This window comes from Pagrus pagrus (assembly GCF_965226575.1).
Source record: "Pagrus pagrus genome assembly, chromosome: 22".
NCBI lineage: Eukaryota > Metazoa > Chordata > Actinopteri > Spariformes > Sparidae > Pagrus > Pagrus pagrus.
The window spans coordinates 16,194,820-16,214,993 of record NC_140204.1 but is presented as its reverse complement, the minus strand read 5'-3'; the positions used below and the strand labels follow the sequence as shown (position 1 = coordinate 16,214,993).

General features: G+C 41.7%; 1 protein-coding gene across 2 annotated transcripts; it reads left to right on the top strand.

The window, feature by feature from the left end:
• The first annotated feature begins 1,460 nt into the window (after positions 1-1,460).
• Positions 1,461-16,129, top strand: trmt44 (tRNA methyltransferase 44 homolog). 2 transcript variants are annotated; one of them, XM_084344909.1, is made up of 11 exons: positions 1,461-2,034; positions 2,123-2,240; positions 3,565-3,784; positions 3,882-3,950; positions 4,352-4,459; positions 5,474-5,545; positions 7,071-7,177; positions 7,479-7,662; positions 9,292-9,628; positions 14,616-14,732; positions 15,304-15,500. In XM_084344909.1, the coding sequence occupies exons 1-11, from the start codon at positions 1,698-1,700 to the stop codon at positions 15,480-15,482; spliced, it is 1,848 nt and encodes a 615-aa protein (XP_084201035.1). In that variant the 5' UTR covers positions 1,461-1,697; the 3' UTR covers positions 15,483-15,500. The 2 variants fall into 2 exon arrangements, with proteins under 2 accessions (XP_084201035.1, XP_084201034.1); XM_084344908.1 differs by lacking the exon at positions 15,304-15,500 and adding an exon at positions 15,548-16,129 and having other exon boundaries at positions 1,467-2,034.
• Positions 16,130-20,174: the final 4,045 nt, after the last annotated feature.

The following is a 20,174-nucleotide window of genomic DNA, read 5'->3' as shown; positions in this document are numbered from 1 at the left end:
CTTTACATTTCTTTGACGCAGTTCCAACTAAACTAGATTAAGAGACAGGTTGTTTGATGCTGTAAGATTATCAGTATCTTTAGCTCCTGATAAAGCAAGACCACATTTCTTTGTCACAAGTTGTTTTTGACAGCACTACAGCCAATAGTTTAACAAACAACAAAAATAAACAAAAGATGACCTGGTGACGAATTAAAATGTCAGAACAACTGACAATTTGTGTAGTCATCTCTAACCCACCCAACAGGTATTTAAATAACCGCCTGTCACTTATATGAGCATTTTTTTCTGCAAAGTTAATAAGGTATTCTCAGACGGATGTTTACACTCTTTCTGTTGTCTTAAATCTCTGAGGCTGAAGTTTCTGAGAGTTAGTCTCCAGTGTGGGAAGCTCTCCCCCTCTAGTTTCATGTGTTTTGAGAGGCTGGCCTGGCTGCAGGTGAGGAGACGTGGCCTATGAATCACTGCTGGGAAAATGCAGTTTTGGTTGTTTGCATTGACATGAGAAATGTGTGACAGAGAAACAAAGAGTGAACAAGATCCCTCATTTGCATTATTTTCCAAAAAGGTAAAGCGTCAGTTGTTGCAGAATTTGAGACGAGAGAATGTGACAAGACCTGGTGACTTCAGTTTTAACAGGGACGGCTGTGGATTTAGAGGAAAGTTAATTAAACTTCACTGATCTGCCAGTGAATTTGCCATTAAAGGCTCATGATGTGCAGTCAAACATTGTTCAAGCCCTCAGAACTTTAGTCTAAATTCTATGGAAATCCCAAAGTTTCAAAAGACACCAAATATGACTGAAGTTTGGGGAAATTTGTACGAAATAATGCACAGACATTTAGCATATTTCAATTTGACAAGATAAAATGTTACTGAATTCCTGAAGGGAAATTCAGAAGGGATAAGTAGAAAATAACAAACGTACAAATTAAAGCACAGTTAGAATCCTATATACAGCACATTACCCTTAGGCGAATGTGATGAACTTAATGTATTTTAACAACCAATTGTACAGTCCTGATATTACAGATCAAAGAGAGATGGTATACATATATTAAATACATGTTCAGATATACAGGCCGACATTTGTATTTGTGTTTAATATGCATGTAAATAATCATGCATCATTTGAAGTAATGTGAATAGTGTAAAGGATGTCTGAGACAACATGTAATGTAATTATTATTGATTAACATGATAGATCTTATGACTGTAATTATTAATTTGGACTCCAAAGAGTGGCATCATGGTGGATCCTCAAGATAATGAACCACAATTGTTTTGCTCAGGTTGTAATGTTGGCCATGTGCTTGTTTATTGGTTAGAGAATAAAAACAGTAAGAAGTGGAAACAAATCTGTCCTTGTCTCATAAAGCATCATCACATAGTGGCTCCTGATTAACTCTAGACCAAGAGCAACACCGCCCTCTAGTGCGGCAACTGATATCTGTCGCCTGTGTAAACGTCATCATGTAGCGACAACATTTTTCTCCTGTCCCATAGGCTAATGTTGCTAATAAAGCTCAACATTTGTTTTTTAAGCTAGAATACGATTTGTTAAAGTATGCGACCTAATTTTACAGCCGCGTTTTAGCTTAAAGTGTCATTTTTTCTTTATCTACAAAATAAAAGCACCCGGAAGTCCGCTCTCCGTCTGTAAACACATGGCTCTCGGTCGTGTCTGACACTCAACTATGCCAAAACTCTTGGATTTAAAGTTTCCAGCAGAAAGTAAGACCCTCCCCGAAGGCTTCTGGTCAGCCGTGGACGTGTGGATTAAGAAACCTCACGTTGTAAACAAGCGTCTTTGCGGAGTTAAGGAGACAGAGAGTGAAAATGTGGGCAGAGAGGCTGTGGAGCTCCTGCTGGATGATCCTGACCTCTCTCATGATGTGTTGTCCTTCCTGAGCAGCGGGGGTTCACCTGCACAGACACACGAAGAAGACAAACCCTGGTCCTCCAGCGTCAGAACAATTATCCCTAAAGTGAACTGTTATGGGACAAAGCTGCATAAAGAGGTTATACTCAAAGGTAAGACCAGACATGAATGAAAGGTGCAACCAAACCTCTGTTGTGTTTTTGCAGATTTAAAAAAAAAAACTGTCTTTATGTCTTCAAGACTTTGCAAGACAACAAGTGAGCTTTCTTCCATTTGAAGAGGATTCAGGAGGACAGGTGTCTCTGAAGAGGGGCAACATTCATCAGATCCAGCTCATCAGTCAGGACTGTGAGGAGTGGTGAGTGGCTGGATACTAAACAAAAACAAAAACAAAAACAACAGCTAAAGAAGTCCTAGACTGACAAGATATGTCTAATCTTTGGTCTGATGATGTTGTTTTTGAAATTGTTTACATAGGATCATTGCTTTTATTTGTTTTGGTGTATTAACACAGCATAAAATACCACATACCAGACTTCTTCTACAATAAAGAGGTTAACTTAATTCAGGATATCTTTTCGTCCTCGGCGTCCACCAACATTTATCAAGACGGACACAGACATTCAGTGTCAAATATTGAAAAGGGACAAAGAAACTAGAACATGTTTATTTCACGTCGAACAAAATGTCTAGTGAAAAAAAGACGGAAATCCAACATGACCCCCAGCCTCGTAATACACTGTAATTATTGTATATTATTGTGGATACATAAACCTTTGTTCACTTTAGAGCTGATACGACTCATCGATTAGTTGTCAACTATTAAATGAATCACGGACTATTTTTAATAAAATAATATATTGAGACATTTTTTGATTACAGCTTTTTAAATGTGAATATTTCCTGGTTTATTTACTCCTCTATGACAGTAAGCAAAATATCTTTGGGTTGTGGACAAAAAAAGAAATTTAAAGACGTCATCTTGGGCAGCACTTTTCACAATTGTCTGACATTTTATGGCCCAAACAACTAATCGATTTAGATAATCAATCGAGACAATAATCAACACATTAATCAAGAATGAAAAATAATCATTAGTTGCAGCAAAACACTTGCCTTTAACAGAAGGAAAGCCCACTGAATGCTTAAAACGTAATGCTAGTATTGGTACTGAAGTGCTGAATGCCTTCATGTGGACAAAATAAAGGATTACTAATGAACTTATTATATTCACTAGAACATTGTGCTACTGTATGAAGATAGTAAAATGAGTGGTTGGAGGTTGGTGCAGGCGGTGATGGACAGAGGGGCAGAACATAGAGGAAGTCTGTGAGGTAGACAAATTAAACTTGATTGGAGGTGAAGGGAAAACCGAGGGATAGTTTAACAATCGGTGGCTGAATAAGACCTGATTGCTGAATAAGACCTGATTCAGCTGCTCAGGGAGGACGTTGATTAGAGGCTGGGCTCTTCAGCTCCTGATTCCTCCCACTTGCTGTGTAATATGTTCAGTTTTTCTGTGCTGGAACACTACGGGGCCCATATTTTCTGTGTGGCCAGCTAACATGACGGACAACACAATTTCTGAGTTGTTTTCAAATTAGAATTATAGTACACAGAAAACAAGATATCAAGTATGACTAAACTCTAACTAATATATATGAGTCTGCCTTTATCTGCAGGGCCTTGGAGCTGCACGTGTTGACTCCAGATGCGTGGTTCTCTGATGGCGTGGCGTACCCGAAGCTTCCCTGGCTGTCCACCGATCTGCTCCCTAAACTGGTGCGCTGGGCCACAGAGTGCAAGAGCAGCGAGTTCAAGAGCACCTTGTCTCTGCTGCCAGTGGAGAAGTACAGCCTCATGTACCAGCAGCTGAAGGAGAAGTACAAGGCCATGGTCAAGGTAAAGGCAAAGGCAGCCCAGTGCTCATTTAAACTGTTCTAATGCTGTTAATATTTGTATTGCTGAGGGCTGGTATTTTATTTGACATCCTCTCTAGGTTTGGCCTGAGGTTACAGATCCTGAGAAGTTTGTCTACGAGGATGTCGCCATTGCTACGTATCTTCTTGTGAGTTTAAACATGGTTGTTTTTTTTTCCAAAATCAATGATTAATTGATTACTGACGCTTGAAATGGCTCGTGACGATCGATGTGCGGCCTGAAGAAGAGTCCTCATGCCTCACGTGTCTCTTCGCACTTATTTCAAACGTGTACCAACATGTCCGCATATGTTTCTGTGGGTGACACACATTGTTATCTGTCACACGTCAGGTCATGCAACCAAAGCTGGGTCAATCAATTTGAGTGTGAAACATCACCCACTTAATCAATTCGCATGTCACGCCAGAGGCAGGTGAAAGTGTGTCAGCAGCGGCAGGTGTCTCTGCAGGTGTAAATGAGGTTTTACTGACATGATTGAAAGCTCTGGAGAACATGCAGTAGTACTGAGTGTCTGTCACTGTGCCGCAGGTGCTGTGGGCCGAGGAGCGAGAACAGAAAGGTCTGACTGGCAGACAATCGTTTGTGGACCTGGGCTGTGGAAACGGCCTCCTGGTTCACATCCTGACCAATGAAGGGGTGAGAAGTTCTTTAACCTGGGTTAAACCCCAGACACGTGTGGCTGTGTGTATTGGGCTAACCTTTCTATCGTCTGCTACATCAACCGAGAACCACAGACCCGAACGTGGTCCTTTTAAATAACCAGCAGCTGATTAGTAGAGAACATGTTCACATTCCCCATTACAAAGGCGCTTAAAAAAAAGTCAGTAACAATATTCAACAGCAACCACAGTACAAAACTAGAACGAACATTACATAGCCATTTTTTATTAATGTGCTTTTGAGAGGTGATGCAGTCGCTTAACTTAAAAAAAACAAAAAACAACAAAACAAACAAACAAAAAAAAGCACACAAATGGAATCATGAAGAATTTAAATACAAAAATATTAGAATAAGCAAAATAATGTATAATTTCAACCTTTTTCTCTGTTTTAATAAGGTTTGTTCATCTGTTTTCACAGACGGAGCACTTTAATTCAATAGTAGGCCTAATATTTGAACAGTTTCACCAAAATTGACAAAATCCCATGACAATGGTTCTTTGAGCTAAATGCTAACGCTAGCAACTAACATGCTCACAGTGAAAATGCAAAAATACTTATGTTTAGCAGGTATAATGTTTGCCATGTCAGTTTCAGATGTTTCACCAAGGGTCTTATGATTCATCCTGAGCTGAACATGAATGTCTTTAGCAAACTTCATGGCAATCCATCCAATAATTGTTGGTAGTAAGTCGCAGTTGAATTGACCGCTGTGAGCGCCTCTTGTTAAACGCTGGCCCCTGACAGCAGGAGTCTTTCAATCAGCCTAATCTTCCCTGGCAGCTAAATCAATGACACGGGGCTGCTTGAGCCCAGGTGAAGGGATTCACGTCTTTGCTTTCATCTCATCTGCGGCACCGTGTTGCCTGAATGGCCAATCACAAACTAAGACAAGTGTAATTGAATTTACACACACAGCGGCTGATAGACTGAGTGTGGATGTGGCTGAGAGCGATTAGCCGCTGACCGTCACGCCGTCTTGTGTTGCAGCATCCTGGAAAGGGCATCGACGTTCGGAAGAGGAAGATCTGGGACATGTACGGCCCCCGGACTCTGCTGGAGGTGAGTGGGCTGAGCACGGAGAAGGCGGATTAACTGCAGCCATATTCAGGTTTTTAATTAGTGTTATTATCTTTTCACGTGGAATTCATATCGCATGCTGCGTCTTTTCAGCTGTCAGCCCCCTCACTGCCACTTTAATGCTTCACTGTTGAACCGGTTTAACTATTGATTGTGCAGTTTGCACGAGACGGACGCACACTTTTCAACATGAAAAACTCTTTTCTATCAAAGTACCAAAAGTAAACTTTTTTTCCAATTATATCACATGATCTTCATCAGTGAAGGGAGTTTGGCTGGTTGGCAAAAATTGATTTTCAGAGTTCAGTCTCGACATCAGAAACAGTACAGTGCAATTCCACGATCAGTGAGCGTGACTGTCTGCGGATAGAGATCATGTGATATAATGGGAAACTCCAGAACAGCTACGAACTGAGGATTAAATGTGAGCTGCAGATAAGAAAATAAGAATGAATCGTTGCTTTTATGAATAAATAAACACATATAAATTTGAAATAAGAAAGTATTTTCCTCAGCTGTTAACCTATTATTAACAGGGTTCATACAGGTGCTGAAAATCCTTGAAAATGCTTGAATTTTGGTGTGGTATTTTCAAGGTTTAAAAAGTGCAATGAACCGTGAGCTTTCCAGGCATATGAGACTCTTTGTTTATTTGTGTTTTTATTTAAAGGGTCCCCATTAGCTGATGCTATAGCGAGCAGCTTATCTTTCTCGGGTCCACACCGGACATACAATACACAGCACATTACGCCAGGAACAGTAGTTACATTGATAAACATAAAATTACACCGATACCCATGAATATAAGTAGAAAATGATATGAATGTAAAATTCATTGCCAGTCAACACTACATACATTCAGGTAGAATACTAAAAATCATTATATAGACGGTGTTTTAAAAGAACAGGAGTTAAACGTCTTCATGCGATTGCTAAAAGGCAGAAAAAGAAGCTCTTCTGTTGCACAGGGGACGAACATTTGCACATTTGCAGGGAAACTTGCCCCCAAAAACAGGCCACTTTCCTGTCTGCCTCCCAGCCTCAGTCATTCATTTGACAACGAGCTGCTGACTGCTTCCATTTCAGGTCATCTATTATTGACTGATTTTTTTGTGGAGCGGACGCGGCAGAACAATCCTCGTGCGGCCCCGAGAGGAGCTGTACTCGGTCCTTCTTTAGGGAGCTCTTTCTGAACCACACAAGCCTCAGTGCTCTTAAACTACATCCGTTTTGATGTTGGTGACGGGCCTGCCTGCTGAAATTTGAATTTGCTAGCTATATTTTTCTGTTTGTGTAGAAGCCTTCATGTGTTCCAGCCTAAAGACTAGATGAATGTTCATACGTATGACATTGACAGGTGTTCTGGGATATATTAAAAGTTTGAGAAGATTAAAAAAGTTTTCCTTTTAAGTCAATATCCATAAATTGATTTAGAATCAAATCACGCCGGTGTGCATCTTCCCTGCCTTAAGGAGCTCTTGTGCTTTTTGGGTCTTTGCTATTTCAGGAAAAGGCAATTACTCCCAGCGAGCGCTTCTTATTCCCGGGTACGGACTGGCTGATTGGGAACCACTCAGACGAGCTCACACCGTGGATCCCCGTTATAGCAGCCAGGCGAGTCATCAGCAGACACAATCTCACTCAGCAGCTCAAGTGCCAGCTGATCTCTCCAATTGGGAATATCATTATGGACGTGTGATTGTGGGTGTGTGAATATGTGTGTGTGTTTGGTCCTGTATGTCAGCTCACTAGTGTGTGACCACCTGATGGCGATGTTGAGCCTCAGTCTGAAGACTGTTTCCTGTCGTGAGTCTTACTGAAAGTAACACAAACTCAAAACATTTTACCCCTCAGGATTTGTAATCATCATTTTGTTTGGCTCTGCATAATAACTTGCCTTTTGCTCTCACTGCAGGTCCTCTTACTGCTGCCGGTACTTCGTCCTGCCCTGCTGTTTCTTTGACTTCTATGGAAAATACCAGAGGCGCCAGTGTAAGAAGTCTCAGTATAAGGAATACATCGACTTCATCAGCGAGGTGAGCCAAGTCAGTGGCTTCAACACAGAGGAGGACTGCCTGAGAATACCTTCCACCAAACGGGTAGGCAGTCCACAGTCAGAGCTTAGGTGCTTGACTTTCTGTATTTTAAGACTTGTTATGACTGAACATTTGTCATATGGTGTATTTGACATCTTGTTTTTCTTTTAATTTCTGCCTCAAAACAAGTTATTGAACATACAAAGAACTCCTTTAAATCTAGCCATCCATGTGACCTGCAGGTCGGCGTAATTGAACTATCGTGGTCTCATTCTGGGCAGGGGACTCCCTGTGTTTACCGTCCACCCTGCCGTCAACTATCAAATACTTTAATACCAAAAAAAGAGACGAAGAAATCAGGAAATCGATCCGTTTTTGAGGGGCTTCTTAGCGACAGAATTAAAAAAGAACGGTGAAAATCGGCAGAGCCCAATATATCCTCACCTTCAGTCAATTATGTGCCATGCAGCAAAACACACTGTATCCTACACTTCCCACAATGCAACTGGATAGTGTCAATAGACCTGTCTTTCAGACTCCACACCTGCTGTTTGTCACACTGCTGCCCAAACCGATATCACCTTGATGACAAACATCAGGTAAAAGCTGTAGAGCTGCGACGACGTTGTTAAATATTAAACGATTAAAGTCCTTTGTGACCAAAACATCAGCCATTTTGAATAAATGTATCAGTGCTGAGGTGAAAAGTGTGTGCGGGAATTTATTCCTTTTTGCTGACAGTATTAAATGAATAGCCAACTATTTTGATAATCGATTAATAAATGGAGTCATTTTTTTGATGATGAAAAAAGTAAATATTCTCTGATTTTATCATCTTAAATGTGAATATTTTCTGGTTTCTTTAGTCTTCTATGGTCATAAACCAAAACAAAACATAAACAAGTCATTTGAGGATGTCATCTTGGGCTTTGGGAAACACTGATCAACATTCTTCCACACTTATGAGCGGATAAGCAAATGATTTAATGAGAAAATACTTGCAGCCTTCGTAATCTCCCTCCAGAAGACATCACACAGCAACGACTTTGTGTGTCAAATTGGTGGAATGCCCCTTTAACACTGAACAAATCATAAAACAAATGGAGTATTTAGAGATACAGATTTCAACATCATTTCAGCAAAGGATTTAATACATTATTTGGCTCGACCATATATTGTCCCTGGATAATAAAGGACCACAAAAACAGAAAAGATGGTGTTATTTATAAATATACCTATAAAACACATGTCCACTCTCTAACTTTTCACCGTGCTGGCAGTGTGTAAAAAGACTATATAGTAATAGAATCTGTGGGTGGTATGAAGTCAAGGCAGCACGCTGGTTTCTTGAATAGCTAATGCACGTGTACCTCATACCAATGAAGACGTAGGTGTGATTCTAACTTCGGTTGCATCTCTGATCTCTTCTTTCTTTTTTCACTGTGACTTTCCCACAAAGCAGAGGTGTCTTGAAGGCACTTCCAGTCTGGCATGGAAGTCATCAGATCTCTCGTTTAAAAATACATTCCTGTTCTTCAAACAATTACAGCTGTGCATCCCCGCCTGTTCCACACCCGAGCCGTGTTTATTATAGACGCATATGTCATTTCCGACTTTTGAGTGTCTGCCTTCGCAGTTTAGAGCCTCAGCACCCGTGGGAGTCGTCCTGACATTCAGCTCCCCTCTCTGCAGGTGTGCCTGGTGGGAAAGTCGAGAAACTACCAGCTACCTGATGAGGCCGAGGCCGAGCAGCGAAGAGCTCATTACGTCAAGAGCCGCCAGACTGCCCCTGGGATCACAGTTCAAGGGTCAGACATCAGAAATGATGGGGAGAGTTGCCATGAGAACAGAGACAATGACAGGACCCCCGGGAGCAGCTGGGGAGCCGGGTTCCAGCCCAGAGACAGGGTTGAAATGGTTCGGAACTGCGCTTCTCTCCCACGGGACTTTGTTGACGGCGTTGTCCTGCGGGTCGCTAATGTCCTGCTGGGAATGACTGAGGATGACGGCAGTGACTGGAACCGAGGAGGTAAACCGCCAACAGCCACAAAACACCAGAGATAAACAAACAAATCACACGAGTCTCCCTGGACATGAGCTGCTGTTGAAGTGATGAACAGGTCCTGATTAAATCCAGAGTAGGACACATTATCTGTGAAGCCTGCTCATCCAGACTTATTATACTGCACCTTGGGAATTTTCTGAATTCAAAACTTTGTAATATCTGTTAGCTATACCTCCCAAGCAAAACATTTTAATAGTTACAACATAAACATAACCGTAAAAAAACTCGTACTACTCTCTGTTAGCGGAAAACAAGGGTCTACTGGCAAAATGTGTTAATTTAGCCTTCTCGTACCATTTTAAATGTTTTCCTTTTAAAATAATCTAATAATATGTGATTTAGAGGCTGCTTAAATAGCATAAATTCTACTAGTCAAAGCTGAGAAGGCACAAGTAGCCTAGCTACTGAAATCTGCTGAGCTAGTTAAGTTAGCCTTAGCAGGAGTTTAGCTATTTTGGTTTTTTTTATCCATCATGGTTGGATTTAACTGCTACATTAATTAAATTACTGTGACAAAAGAACAATGTGTGTTTAAAGTAGTATAGACAGGTAGGCAAAAATAAAAAAGTCATTTAGTTGGTTGTTTTAGCTAAGCTCTACCGCTAGCTTTCACGTGATATAGCGTTAGCTCTCGTGCTTTAGCTGTCCAGACGAGGACAGTTATTGCGGTTTGCCTTGCTTTTTAAGCTCAGGTGAACAATTATTTGTTTATAATTCTTGAAATGAATAAAACGGATGTCAAAATGAGCTTCAGGTCTTCAAGGAGTAGTGTGACATTTTGGGAAATAAGCTTATTTGGTTTTTGGCAGAGAAATGGCTGAGAAGATGCCACTGAGATCACTGTATCTGTTGCTAAATATGAAGCTACAGACAACAGCAAGTTAGCTTAGCATAAAGACTGGTAACAGGGAAACGTCTAGCCTGGCTCTGTCGCACAGTTGTTGACATTGTTTTTTTTTGGTGATGTGTTTGTGTGTTCATTAGTGAAGCGTAATTTGTTCCTTTTCTGTTTCTAGTCTTTGCTTTTAGCTAAGCTAACCAGCTAGCTGTAGCCTTATGGACAGTTACGCGAGTGGTTTTGAGCCTCTCATCTATTATTCTCCCATTCTCTTTTTATTTCATCTTTATTCTCCAGAAAGAAAATACGCATATTCCTAAAAATATCAAAACTATTTCTTCGATTCCATTTAGACTAAATGTGAGTTACTGTTTGCTTTTGTAGCGCAGCCATAGATGTAACCTCATAACCTCCAAAACAACAAGGATGAATCACCCACATTTCTAGTCAGTACCTTGAGAATATATTTCTAGGTGCTTCGTGGCACGCTGGCAGCTTCCGCAGCATCTGAACCTCTCGTCTGATCCCCCCTCCATCATCCTATCCAACCCTCCACCTCCGTCGTCGACACCCTATCCCCTCTCGCCATCAGTCGGCAGGGCCTTGGTGACACAGAGCGAAGCCACTTTGAACTCTGTGCCTCATCCTCTGCCATCCACCCCTCCTCCTGCACCGCACTGCACAGTACAGAGAGTGCAATACACACACAATACACACTTTTACTCACACACCACCCACGCATCACCTTTGTCAACGCCTCTGCTGCGCCACACACACACACGCGCGCAATATGAATGAGATAAGGAGATGAGGACTACTATGATTAAAACAGAAAATTCCCTGTCAGGATGTCAGTGGTGAAATTAGAGGTAGAAAATATGAGACAGAGCGAATAAAGGGAGTCTGTGACTCTGTACAGAGATGACTGGATGAATAATGCACCACCATCTATGATTTATGCATGAGTATGCATTTGTATTGAGGTATTCCTACCAGTTATCTGCTGTGTAAGAACAAAGGGTAAATTCAGGGTGAGTCAGCCTTTATTGAAAAGATCCAGGAGAGCCTCGGAGTCATCCAACGGGTTTTGAGATTCACTTTCTCTTTATTGTTAATGCATCTTTAAAGCGTGTGAGGATTATTGATGTTTTAATATATAAGTTTTTGATATTGAAAGATACTTCAGCAGACTTTTAGTTATAAAGCCTCCTGGCTTTAGTGGAAGTCCGAATTTTGGCGAATATATTTATCAGTTTTCCCGAGCGCCACATCTTATTTCTATAATGCTTAAAATATATTGTTTCTGTGTGAACCTATTGTATGTGCTGAACAGACACGGCGTGCATGGATGAGGGAGTGTGTGAGAGATTACAGTATGTTATTAACGGGTGGACGCTGCCCATCACACCAATTTAGGCCCGAAATCTCTACAGAAGACGCAGGTGTGAGTCCTGCTTTGCAGAATGATCATCATCATCCTGCAGACCTGCAGGCTTCCCTGATTTAAACTGCACTCGCATGCACTGTAAGATTACACCTTGTTCATGATGTTAGAGAAGCAACGATTAATCAAATTATCTGTGAGTCGCGCTTCTCAAACTTGAATATTTACAGCTGGTTTTAGTCTTAAAGTGAACAGTTTTGGATTCCTGGTGTGACAAAACCTAGCATATTAGCTATTAATATGTCAACTTGGGCAATTGCAATTGGCATTATGACTATTTCCTGACATTTTAAGTGGCTAATTTTTCAATAATGAAAATAGCAGACATAATGTTTTGTTGGTAATTTAAAAGGACTTTTGTTCTGCTCCTGTTTTCTCAGTATAGAGCCATTTATTCAGAACCAGTAGATTATTAGTACATTAGGTTATTATGAGTATTATTATTATAATGGAGTCTGATAGCGCGCTCTGTCACAACGTTTTTGGCTTGTAACCCTTTATAGCCAAGATTGCTTTGGTGAGCTGTGAGCAGTTCAACTAAAGAGTGATGCTAGTAGTTTGTAATGAGTCCAGAAGAAGTATAACCAAGTGTAAACCCACCATGATGCCACCCACTGGTCTGTGGACCACTGTTTTGAAACCTCATGTTTGACATCATGGTTGCATCAGTGTCTATAATTGGACAAGAGGGTGGAGATGGCACGATGATACGAATCGGAGCTGCCAATCACTTGGTAGCCACGCCCTATAGCACACCCCGCTTTATCATCTATTTAACTTTAAGTGCGACCTTAATTTACATATTAAACATCACGCTCTGTTTAAGAAGACTCAAAACTGGGGATTGAGACCATCAACTCATTTGAAAACTGTTAACCTCTAGATCATATTTCAAGAGAGAAGTAGGGTCGTTTTCTCATAAGCTTACATAAAATTGGACTGCTTTTTTGAAACCAGTGGGCTGCTGATCATTAGAAAGAATACAGGCTTAAACAATCTAAATTTTTGTCTGTTTCGTTGTTTTTTTCACTTCTTTCCCAACTGGTTCATCATCTTGTGGCCCCCTGGTTTAGGTCTGACTCGCGGGTTAGGTATTTTCAGATTTTGATAAACAAATAAAAAGCGAGCAGCAGCGCTGTGTCACAGCTGTGCTCTTGGTAGCTGAAATTGATCCTTTCAAATGTTTTAGTCACCACTCGGCACATTTAGAGCTCATTCTCTCCACTCATCCTGATTTTGAATTGGCTTAAGTAGCAAAAACAATCATCCACAACAAGCAATCAGTCACTGGCAATCTTAGCGTTTTGCACAGGGGACGTTCAACCTTAAAAAAATAATCAGACTGTACACCAAGCCGGGCCATAAATGATTGTCTGTGTTGGTCTTAGTCCAAACAGAGTCTACTCTGTCAATACTGACCTCCTCCCATTAATCCCCATTAACTTCCTAGGCAGTAAAGGGCAGCTCTAAATGCCGTATTGATATTATATTAAGGCCTGTAGCTCCCTGGTGTCTCTGCTGTAGGACGGCAGTCTGCCCGGTTTCACACTCTGCAGCGTAGTTTGGCCGCGCGAGTGTCTGTGAAAGTGGGAGTGTGTCGCATATTTTAGGGATTATCTCAGCGACATGACCAGCTAAATTTAGGAAGTATTAAAGTGGACAATATGTTTTCTCATGAATTTCAGTGGCAGAAAAACAAGTTTTAGAAAACTGAAAACATCATGGCTCTAAATGCACTTGTAGATCTACTATGAAATTAATTAAATTGACCGAGTGAACTTGGATCAGAGGCTCAGACAGTATATTTAAAATTCTCTCATATTGAATCATCTCTAAGCCAGCAGGGATTGCCTGAAGTGCCACCAGAGGTTTGGTGTAAAAGTACGATGAAGATCGCATTAGGCCGTCTGCAGATTGAGGTCAAATATTGTTTATGAAAAGGCACAAAGGAGCTTTAGAAATCCTGCCGTGTGTCCCTCTCCAATATGAGGAGGTAGAGAGGGAGGATTGTCATTTATACAAACCAAAGGTCAGCGCTGATTGAATTCTCTTCTGGGGGAAAAAGGGCAAAGCCAGAAATACAGAAAACCTCCTGAAACGGAGCCCAAAGGCGGGGTGCTGTGAACACAAAGGGGCGCGCCATTTATCTGCTTACCATTCGCTGAACTCATAGCATAGGACTTTGTGTGTTTCAATATCCCCCTGCCTCCTTTATTTCGCTCTTTGGTATCTAAAATAACTGTCCCGGTGGGAAAGTGACGACAGTGACTCACGCTCTCAAGCGGCTGGTGGGAGATGCAGCGGTGAGATGCATTCTGGTTGCTCTGACAGCTTGTTGGAGCAGCTTTAAATGAGCACACTTCACAGCCCTGACTAACACTGAAAGGCAGTGACAGAGGTGTTTTTTTGTCCGTGTAAAATGTTCTGTATAAAGCAGTTGTGGATATATATATATATACATCACTCCACAGACTCAAGCCAATCAAGCTGTATCAGATGCTTCTTCCTCCCTCTGTCATGGCGAATGAAAATTATTTCTGTGCATGCCCGAAGCACCGTGTTAATATATTGATGAACCTAACATCGATAGACCTCCTCCTGCTCCTTTGTCACACTGTTCTTTGCTCTCGTCCTTTCATCCCTTCCCTCCCTGCCTCCCTCCTTCTCAGGCAGCCTCTGTGTGAGCGAGGTCGCCGGGCTGCTGGAGCAGGAAACCCTGCAGCTCCTGAAGAAAGAGTGTGGAGGTCTTCAGACGCTGCTCAAGAACAACCACCAAGTCTTCAGAGGTAGTTGGACTACGCACATCTTCGTAGCTTAGTCCAAATGATAATAGAGGAACAAAGGAAAAGAAAAACTAGTTTATTTATTGTTCATTGACATTATACAATCATAATTACCAATATTAACTTTTGTCTCCAAGGCCATAAACTGACTTTTTGCAAACTTCTTCACACTCAGGGTGGGAAGCTCAAATGTCGTCATATAAACGTAGGGAAACTGACAAATTGTTGTAATTTCACCGCTTCATGATTCATCAGCGACTAAAAAGATGATGGTTATCAAAATGAAATATTTGCCAACACGTTAGCATTCAACCGCTTCCTAGCTATCATTACTGATGACAGTGTTACTGTACGCGACACAAGTGAAACTGTAAATTCATTTTAAATGTCAACTTATATATTGGTTGCGTTTATTTAAGCCTGGAAGTGAAACACACTAAATGTAATCAAACGTTGATGTTAACTAGGAAGTGGTTGAATGCTAACGTTAGCTAACGGGTTATCAAATTGTTTTTACCTTGAAGGCCCCGTGTCCCGCCAGATTTTCACTATCCATCATATTATTTATTTTCAGTTGCTGATCAGTTGGGAAGAGGTGAAATGTTTCCCTGTGGTTTGTATGACTTGCAACCTGGAATACAGCAGCATTATTATCCCAGCATTCGAGCCTCCCACCCGGAGCGTGACGTCAAAGGGAAATGGCCGCCATGTGAATATGGTCTATCGGACAAAGAGTTAGAGAATGTAATGTGAGAAATTGTACTCGGCTTACTTTTTAAGTGTTTATCTGAAGCTTCCTGTCGCTCATTGTCTTTTAGTTGAAGGAGGGAGGGTGTACATCAGAGACTGGAGGGACAGGAATGCCTCCAGGGCGAATACCAGGAGGACGCCCGTTGCCCCCGGTGCCCTGAAAACCCGTCCCTGCTGGTTTTACGACCATCACCCTCAGCGCTGCCCCCTGCAGGCTGAACACTGCGCCTTCGCCCACGGACCGGAAGACCTCCGACCCTCGACAAGACCTCTGAAGAAGATACAACACAATGCCTTTTGATCGGCTCATTCCTCCTGAACACTTTAAACGAGTGCCTCACTGTCCCCATGTTCAGCCACGAAGCCACAACGAGGAAGATGTTCAGTTCCAAGAGTTTTATTGATGTGACGTTACATCATTTCTGGGAATTGAGGTTTTGATATTTCGCAGTATCCTCTTTCATCTGTGAGACGCTTCCTGGTGCAGCTTCAGGTCTCACAGTTGGAGCTCACTGACACCTCTGGTTTACATTGTCTGCTGAAATTTAATTTCAAGGGATTATCCTTTTTATTTATTTAAGAAGTGGACTTGTACAGCTCAGAAACTTGTAAACTTACTGTCAACTTATATTAAAGTGTGTTTCGCATAACATCTTGGTATTTATTTAAAGATTACCGAGTCTATCGTGGATTTTCTTTTTTATCATTTTTCATCCTGGTGAGAGGTTTGTCGAGCACTCAGCATAGTTTTCAACTTTAAACTCCGCTGCAGCAAAACTTTAAAAGCTTTTATAAACATCACTTTGACAGTCAATTCACCTCGGACTGGTACTTTGAGGTTCACAGTCAGGGCAGAGGATAAAGACCGGATGGCGTCTGAACAAAGTAAATGTTAGCAGTATGAATTATTTGTTGGCAGGAGTTGATGGGTGAGCTGCATGTCGTCCCCTCCGGACGGGCGCTCACTGCTGTGTCGCTCCAACACGGTTTGCCATCACCCTGTGGCTCAAATGTCAAAGACACTAAGGCCCACCTAGGTGAAGGGTAGCGCCTCTTCAGGGTTTGTTTGTTCATTTGAGTGACAACAACCAGACCATTTACTGACAGTTAAATCTGTCTCTATACAGATATCGACCATTTGGCTCCTATTTTTGACTTGCCTCATAATTTTGACTGAAAAACATCATGTTTTGGCTCACTGTCTTTTACTTTCGACTTAGCATCTCATGGTTTGACTCATTTAGTCTAAATCTTAATTAATTTCATAGTTTTGTCAGAGCATAGTAATGTAGTAGCAATGTCTTTGACTTAGTATTGCAACTTAAGTCCATATTTTGGCATATTATTAGTCTAAATTTGGACTTATCTTATAGTTTTTACTTAGTTTCTTATATCTTTGTCTATAAAGATATCAGTCTGACTTTAAGAGTCCTAATTTACACTTACTACCAAACATTTACACATTGCTATCTCACAATTTTGACTTAATATTATATGGTCATTGTGACTTAGCATCTCCTATACTTGTATTTCATAATTCAGATAAACTGACCCTTTAAAAAGCACCCATGTTAAAACGAGCAGTGTATCCAGTCTCAGGTAGCTGCTGTGTGTCATGTGCACAGAATCCATTCCTTGGTGTTCCTGCTCAGACATTAAATCCATACTGCCGTTGGGAGGGACATCCCGGGGTTAGTTACACATTAGCAGACTTGTAGCTCCCATATCCCCTGGAGCTCAAGGGCTGTGTCGCCGATGACTGATGAAGACGCGCATGTATTTACTCAGCCTGAACACAGGTTCACCACATGGGGAAACAAGCCAGCATCTTAATGTTTTTCTGGATAATTATGAGTGCTGTTAGATAATTTATTGAAGATGAAAGTCTGGACATGAAGGACAGTGGAGCTGAAAGTGAGTGTGGTTATTTTTTGACGGGCAGTCTTCAGTCATAATGTGCACAGCTATGTGTGGGTTTTAATGACCCGTTTAAATCATTTCTCCCTCTCTCACCCTCCCCCCACATCATTATGGTTCCTGGAAGAAATCAATTCATGAAAATACTCCTGCCACGGCGGGTCTGCAAAGATCACCCGATCCAATCGACCCGCTGCCCTACATTTAACTGCCGAGGAGGTGTGACGCTGGCCGGGGAGCTGAGGCGTTCACCGGCCCAATCGCCACACACTAGTCCTGACCTATTGACCCCAGCCCTTTCTGACCGCTCTCCAATCAACAATCATTACGACTCTGTTGATGTCCTCCTCGCACCGCTGCCCTGGAGACCAGAGGAGGAGATTCAGAGCAAGCAAAAATTATCCACACACACCTCCGCCCTCCTCCCCCCCGCCCACACTGAGAGAGTCTCCCTTCCCTCACGTAAACAAGTCATAGGAGGTCTGAGGAATGCATCGCCGTGCCAGAAACAACTGATACGAGTATGCCATTTTCTATCTACAACACATGGGTACAGTGATCTAAACAAGGGATGGGATACAGCTTACTTTTACTTACTTTACTAAGGTTTGTAAAGAACAGTTAGCCCTAAGAACAAATGTCATCTTGGGAAGGTTGGATTTGAAATCTCACTGGCTACATAATGCATCAATATGCTTGAGGGCTGGCTTGTAAGTGTCTCAGGAGAGACGTGAAAGAAGAGAGAGTGGGTCACTTGTCGACGCGATCGCTCATTTGTGGTTGTAGGATCTAGGATGGGCAGATCTACTCAAATGAGCTGTCAATCAAGCCTTTTTTACAGATAAAAGCATCCGTGATCACAGTTCTTCCACCCACATCACTTCCTGAATAGCAAAATGAATTTTGTCCACAGCACTTAAAGAACTTCTCATCATCCCTCAAAAGTGAAGAGTGAAAGTTCTTTGAAAGTTTGAAAAAAAATCCCAACTTGAAAACTAGCAATAGACTATAAATAGGAGCTGCATATAACAACATGAATTCCTGTGTCCAGTGTAATTGGTTTCCAGATATCAGGATCCTGCTGTTGTTCTAGTGGAAAACTATGTGAACTATGTAAACAAACAGTTTCCTTTAAAACTGGACCCGACTTACACAATGTCTGATACTCAAAAGGGGCTCCAGTTATTTATATGTTCTGCGAGTGGTACTTCTCAAGTAGCGATGTCTTGCAATATCTTACGAAATAAACCATCTTTGTTTGTACATGTGTTTTATAGATGCTGAAAGCAAAAGAAAGGGCAGAGGGGAACACATTAGCAGACAGACAAAATTACTCCCCATGCCTGAAATCTAGGTCAGAGAGACGGAGAAGTGGCTGCATTTCTTTTGCCTAAGCCAACAACTTTTCCTGTGTTCCCCTCATGCTTTATTCATTGTGGCACCAGGGGGGCTCGATGTAATGTGGCGTCTCCAAGACACTATTTTGGACGTACAGAAGTCTCGCTAAGCAAAGCAAACCATGTAGGACTGCGACGCTGACAGCTGTCACTGCAATGAAATCCTTTGTTTGATTGCCTTAGAAAAGTCTTCTTTCTCTCTTCTCAGTGGTATTTTATTTGGGAGTTTTCTGGAGAGAGGGGTTGTTTCAGTACATTACTTTGTGTCTGTATCTCCGCTTGAATCTATTGAGCTGCAAAATGAAGATATACTAAATTTACAGCCTATAAAGGGAGCAGATTTACCACTTGAAGTGATTAGTCATGGATTTCATACATTGGACATAAGCAGGCTTCTCATTTCCTACTGGTGACTAGCTACAGATTTTGCCGTTACTAGCCGTTTTTATTAGCATTAGCCAGCTAAATAGGAAATAGGAATAATAGGAAAGCTAAATTGGAGTGTAGGCTACACTCTCCTAAGATGCTAACGTTAGCCTACGCTCTGATGTAGTAACATCTCGGTCCGGCTCAACATCTCGGACCCCGAGTGTGGGACAGTGGATATGTCAGTCGTGCCCCTCGCCATGACGGTAACGCTGGACTACTTCTTGGTTGTAAACAGTTTAGCCGGACATGCTAACGTTTGCAGCTTACTTTACAGCAGACACACTGTTTAATCCTCAGACGTGATAATAACATGAATGAAAACACTTATATGTACTTTTTCAAACTTTGGTCTTTAACTTATTTTAAAGGAAGAACTCCTTGGGGGATTTTCCAACCATGGGAACAAGTTAAGAACAAGTTTTTAATCCTCTCCCACATGAGCTTCCATAAGTCGAGGATGATACACCCATCCAGCCCCTTGATCACTATCTCCAAGCTGACTAGCGGAAGGTCACAGCAGATAAGAGTCTGTTATTTTGTCATACTGTACCTGCAGGAGCACCCATTTCACCCACTTTACCTCCCCTCATCTCACAGCTACTGACTCGACCTTCCTCATCGCCTACTCAGACCTGGGTGACACTCAGAGATAAGGGTGTTAGGCTCTCCAGCGGTCATACCTGGTGCTCCCTCATTGCACAAAATGTCCCTCCACAGAGAAAGAGTGAGAAAGGGGGTAAAGATTTGTTTGGAAATGTTTCTATTTGACATTTAACATGTGCAAACTTTATAGTTGTGTGATCACCAGTGGAGAGCAGCCAAGCGTGGATGGTGGCGCATCTTCTCAACACAGAGCTGGAAATACACAATGCACGCATGGGCCGTGCTGTGGCATCTATCCAATATACATGAAGTTAAAATTAGAATAAGTTCCTGCAAGTATAAAAGCCTT

What these genes read in the sequence shown, in the direction of transcription:
- trmt44 (XM_084344908.1), top strand. Translation starts at nt 1,698, where the DNA reads ATGCCAAAACTCTTGGATTTAAAGTTTCCAGCAGAAAGTAAGACCCTC. An exon ending in ATCCCCGTTATAGCAGCCAG is followed by an intron (nt 7,178 to 7,478) that starts GCGAGTCATCAG and finishes CTCTCACTGCAG; the next exon opens with GTCCTCTTACTGCTGCCGGT. An exon ending in CAGTGACTGGAACCGAGGAG is followed by an intron (nt 9,629 to 14,615) that starts GTAAACCGCCAA and finishes CCTCCTTCTCAG; the next exon opens with GCAGCCTCTGTGTGAGCGAG.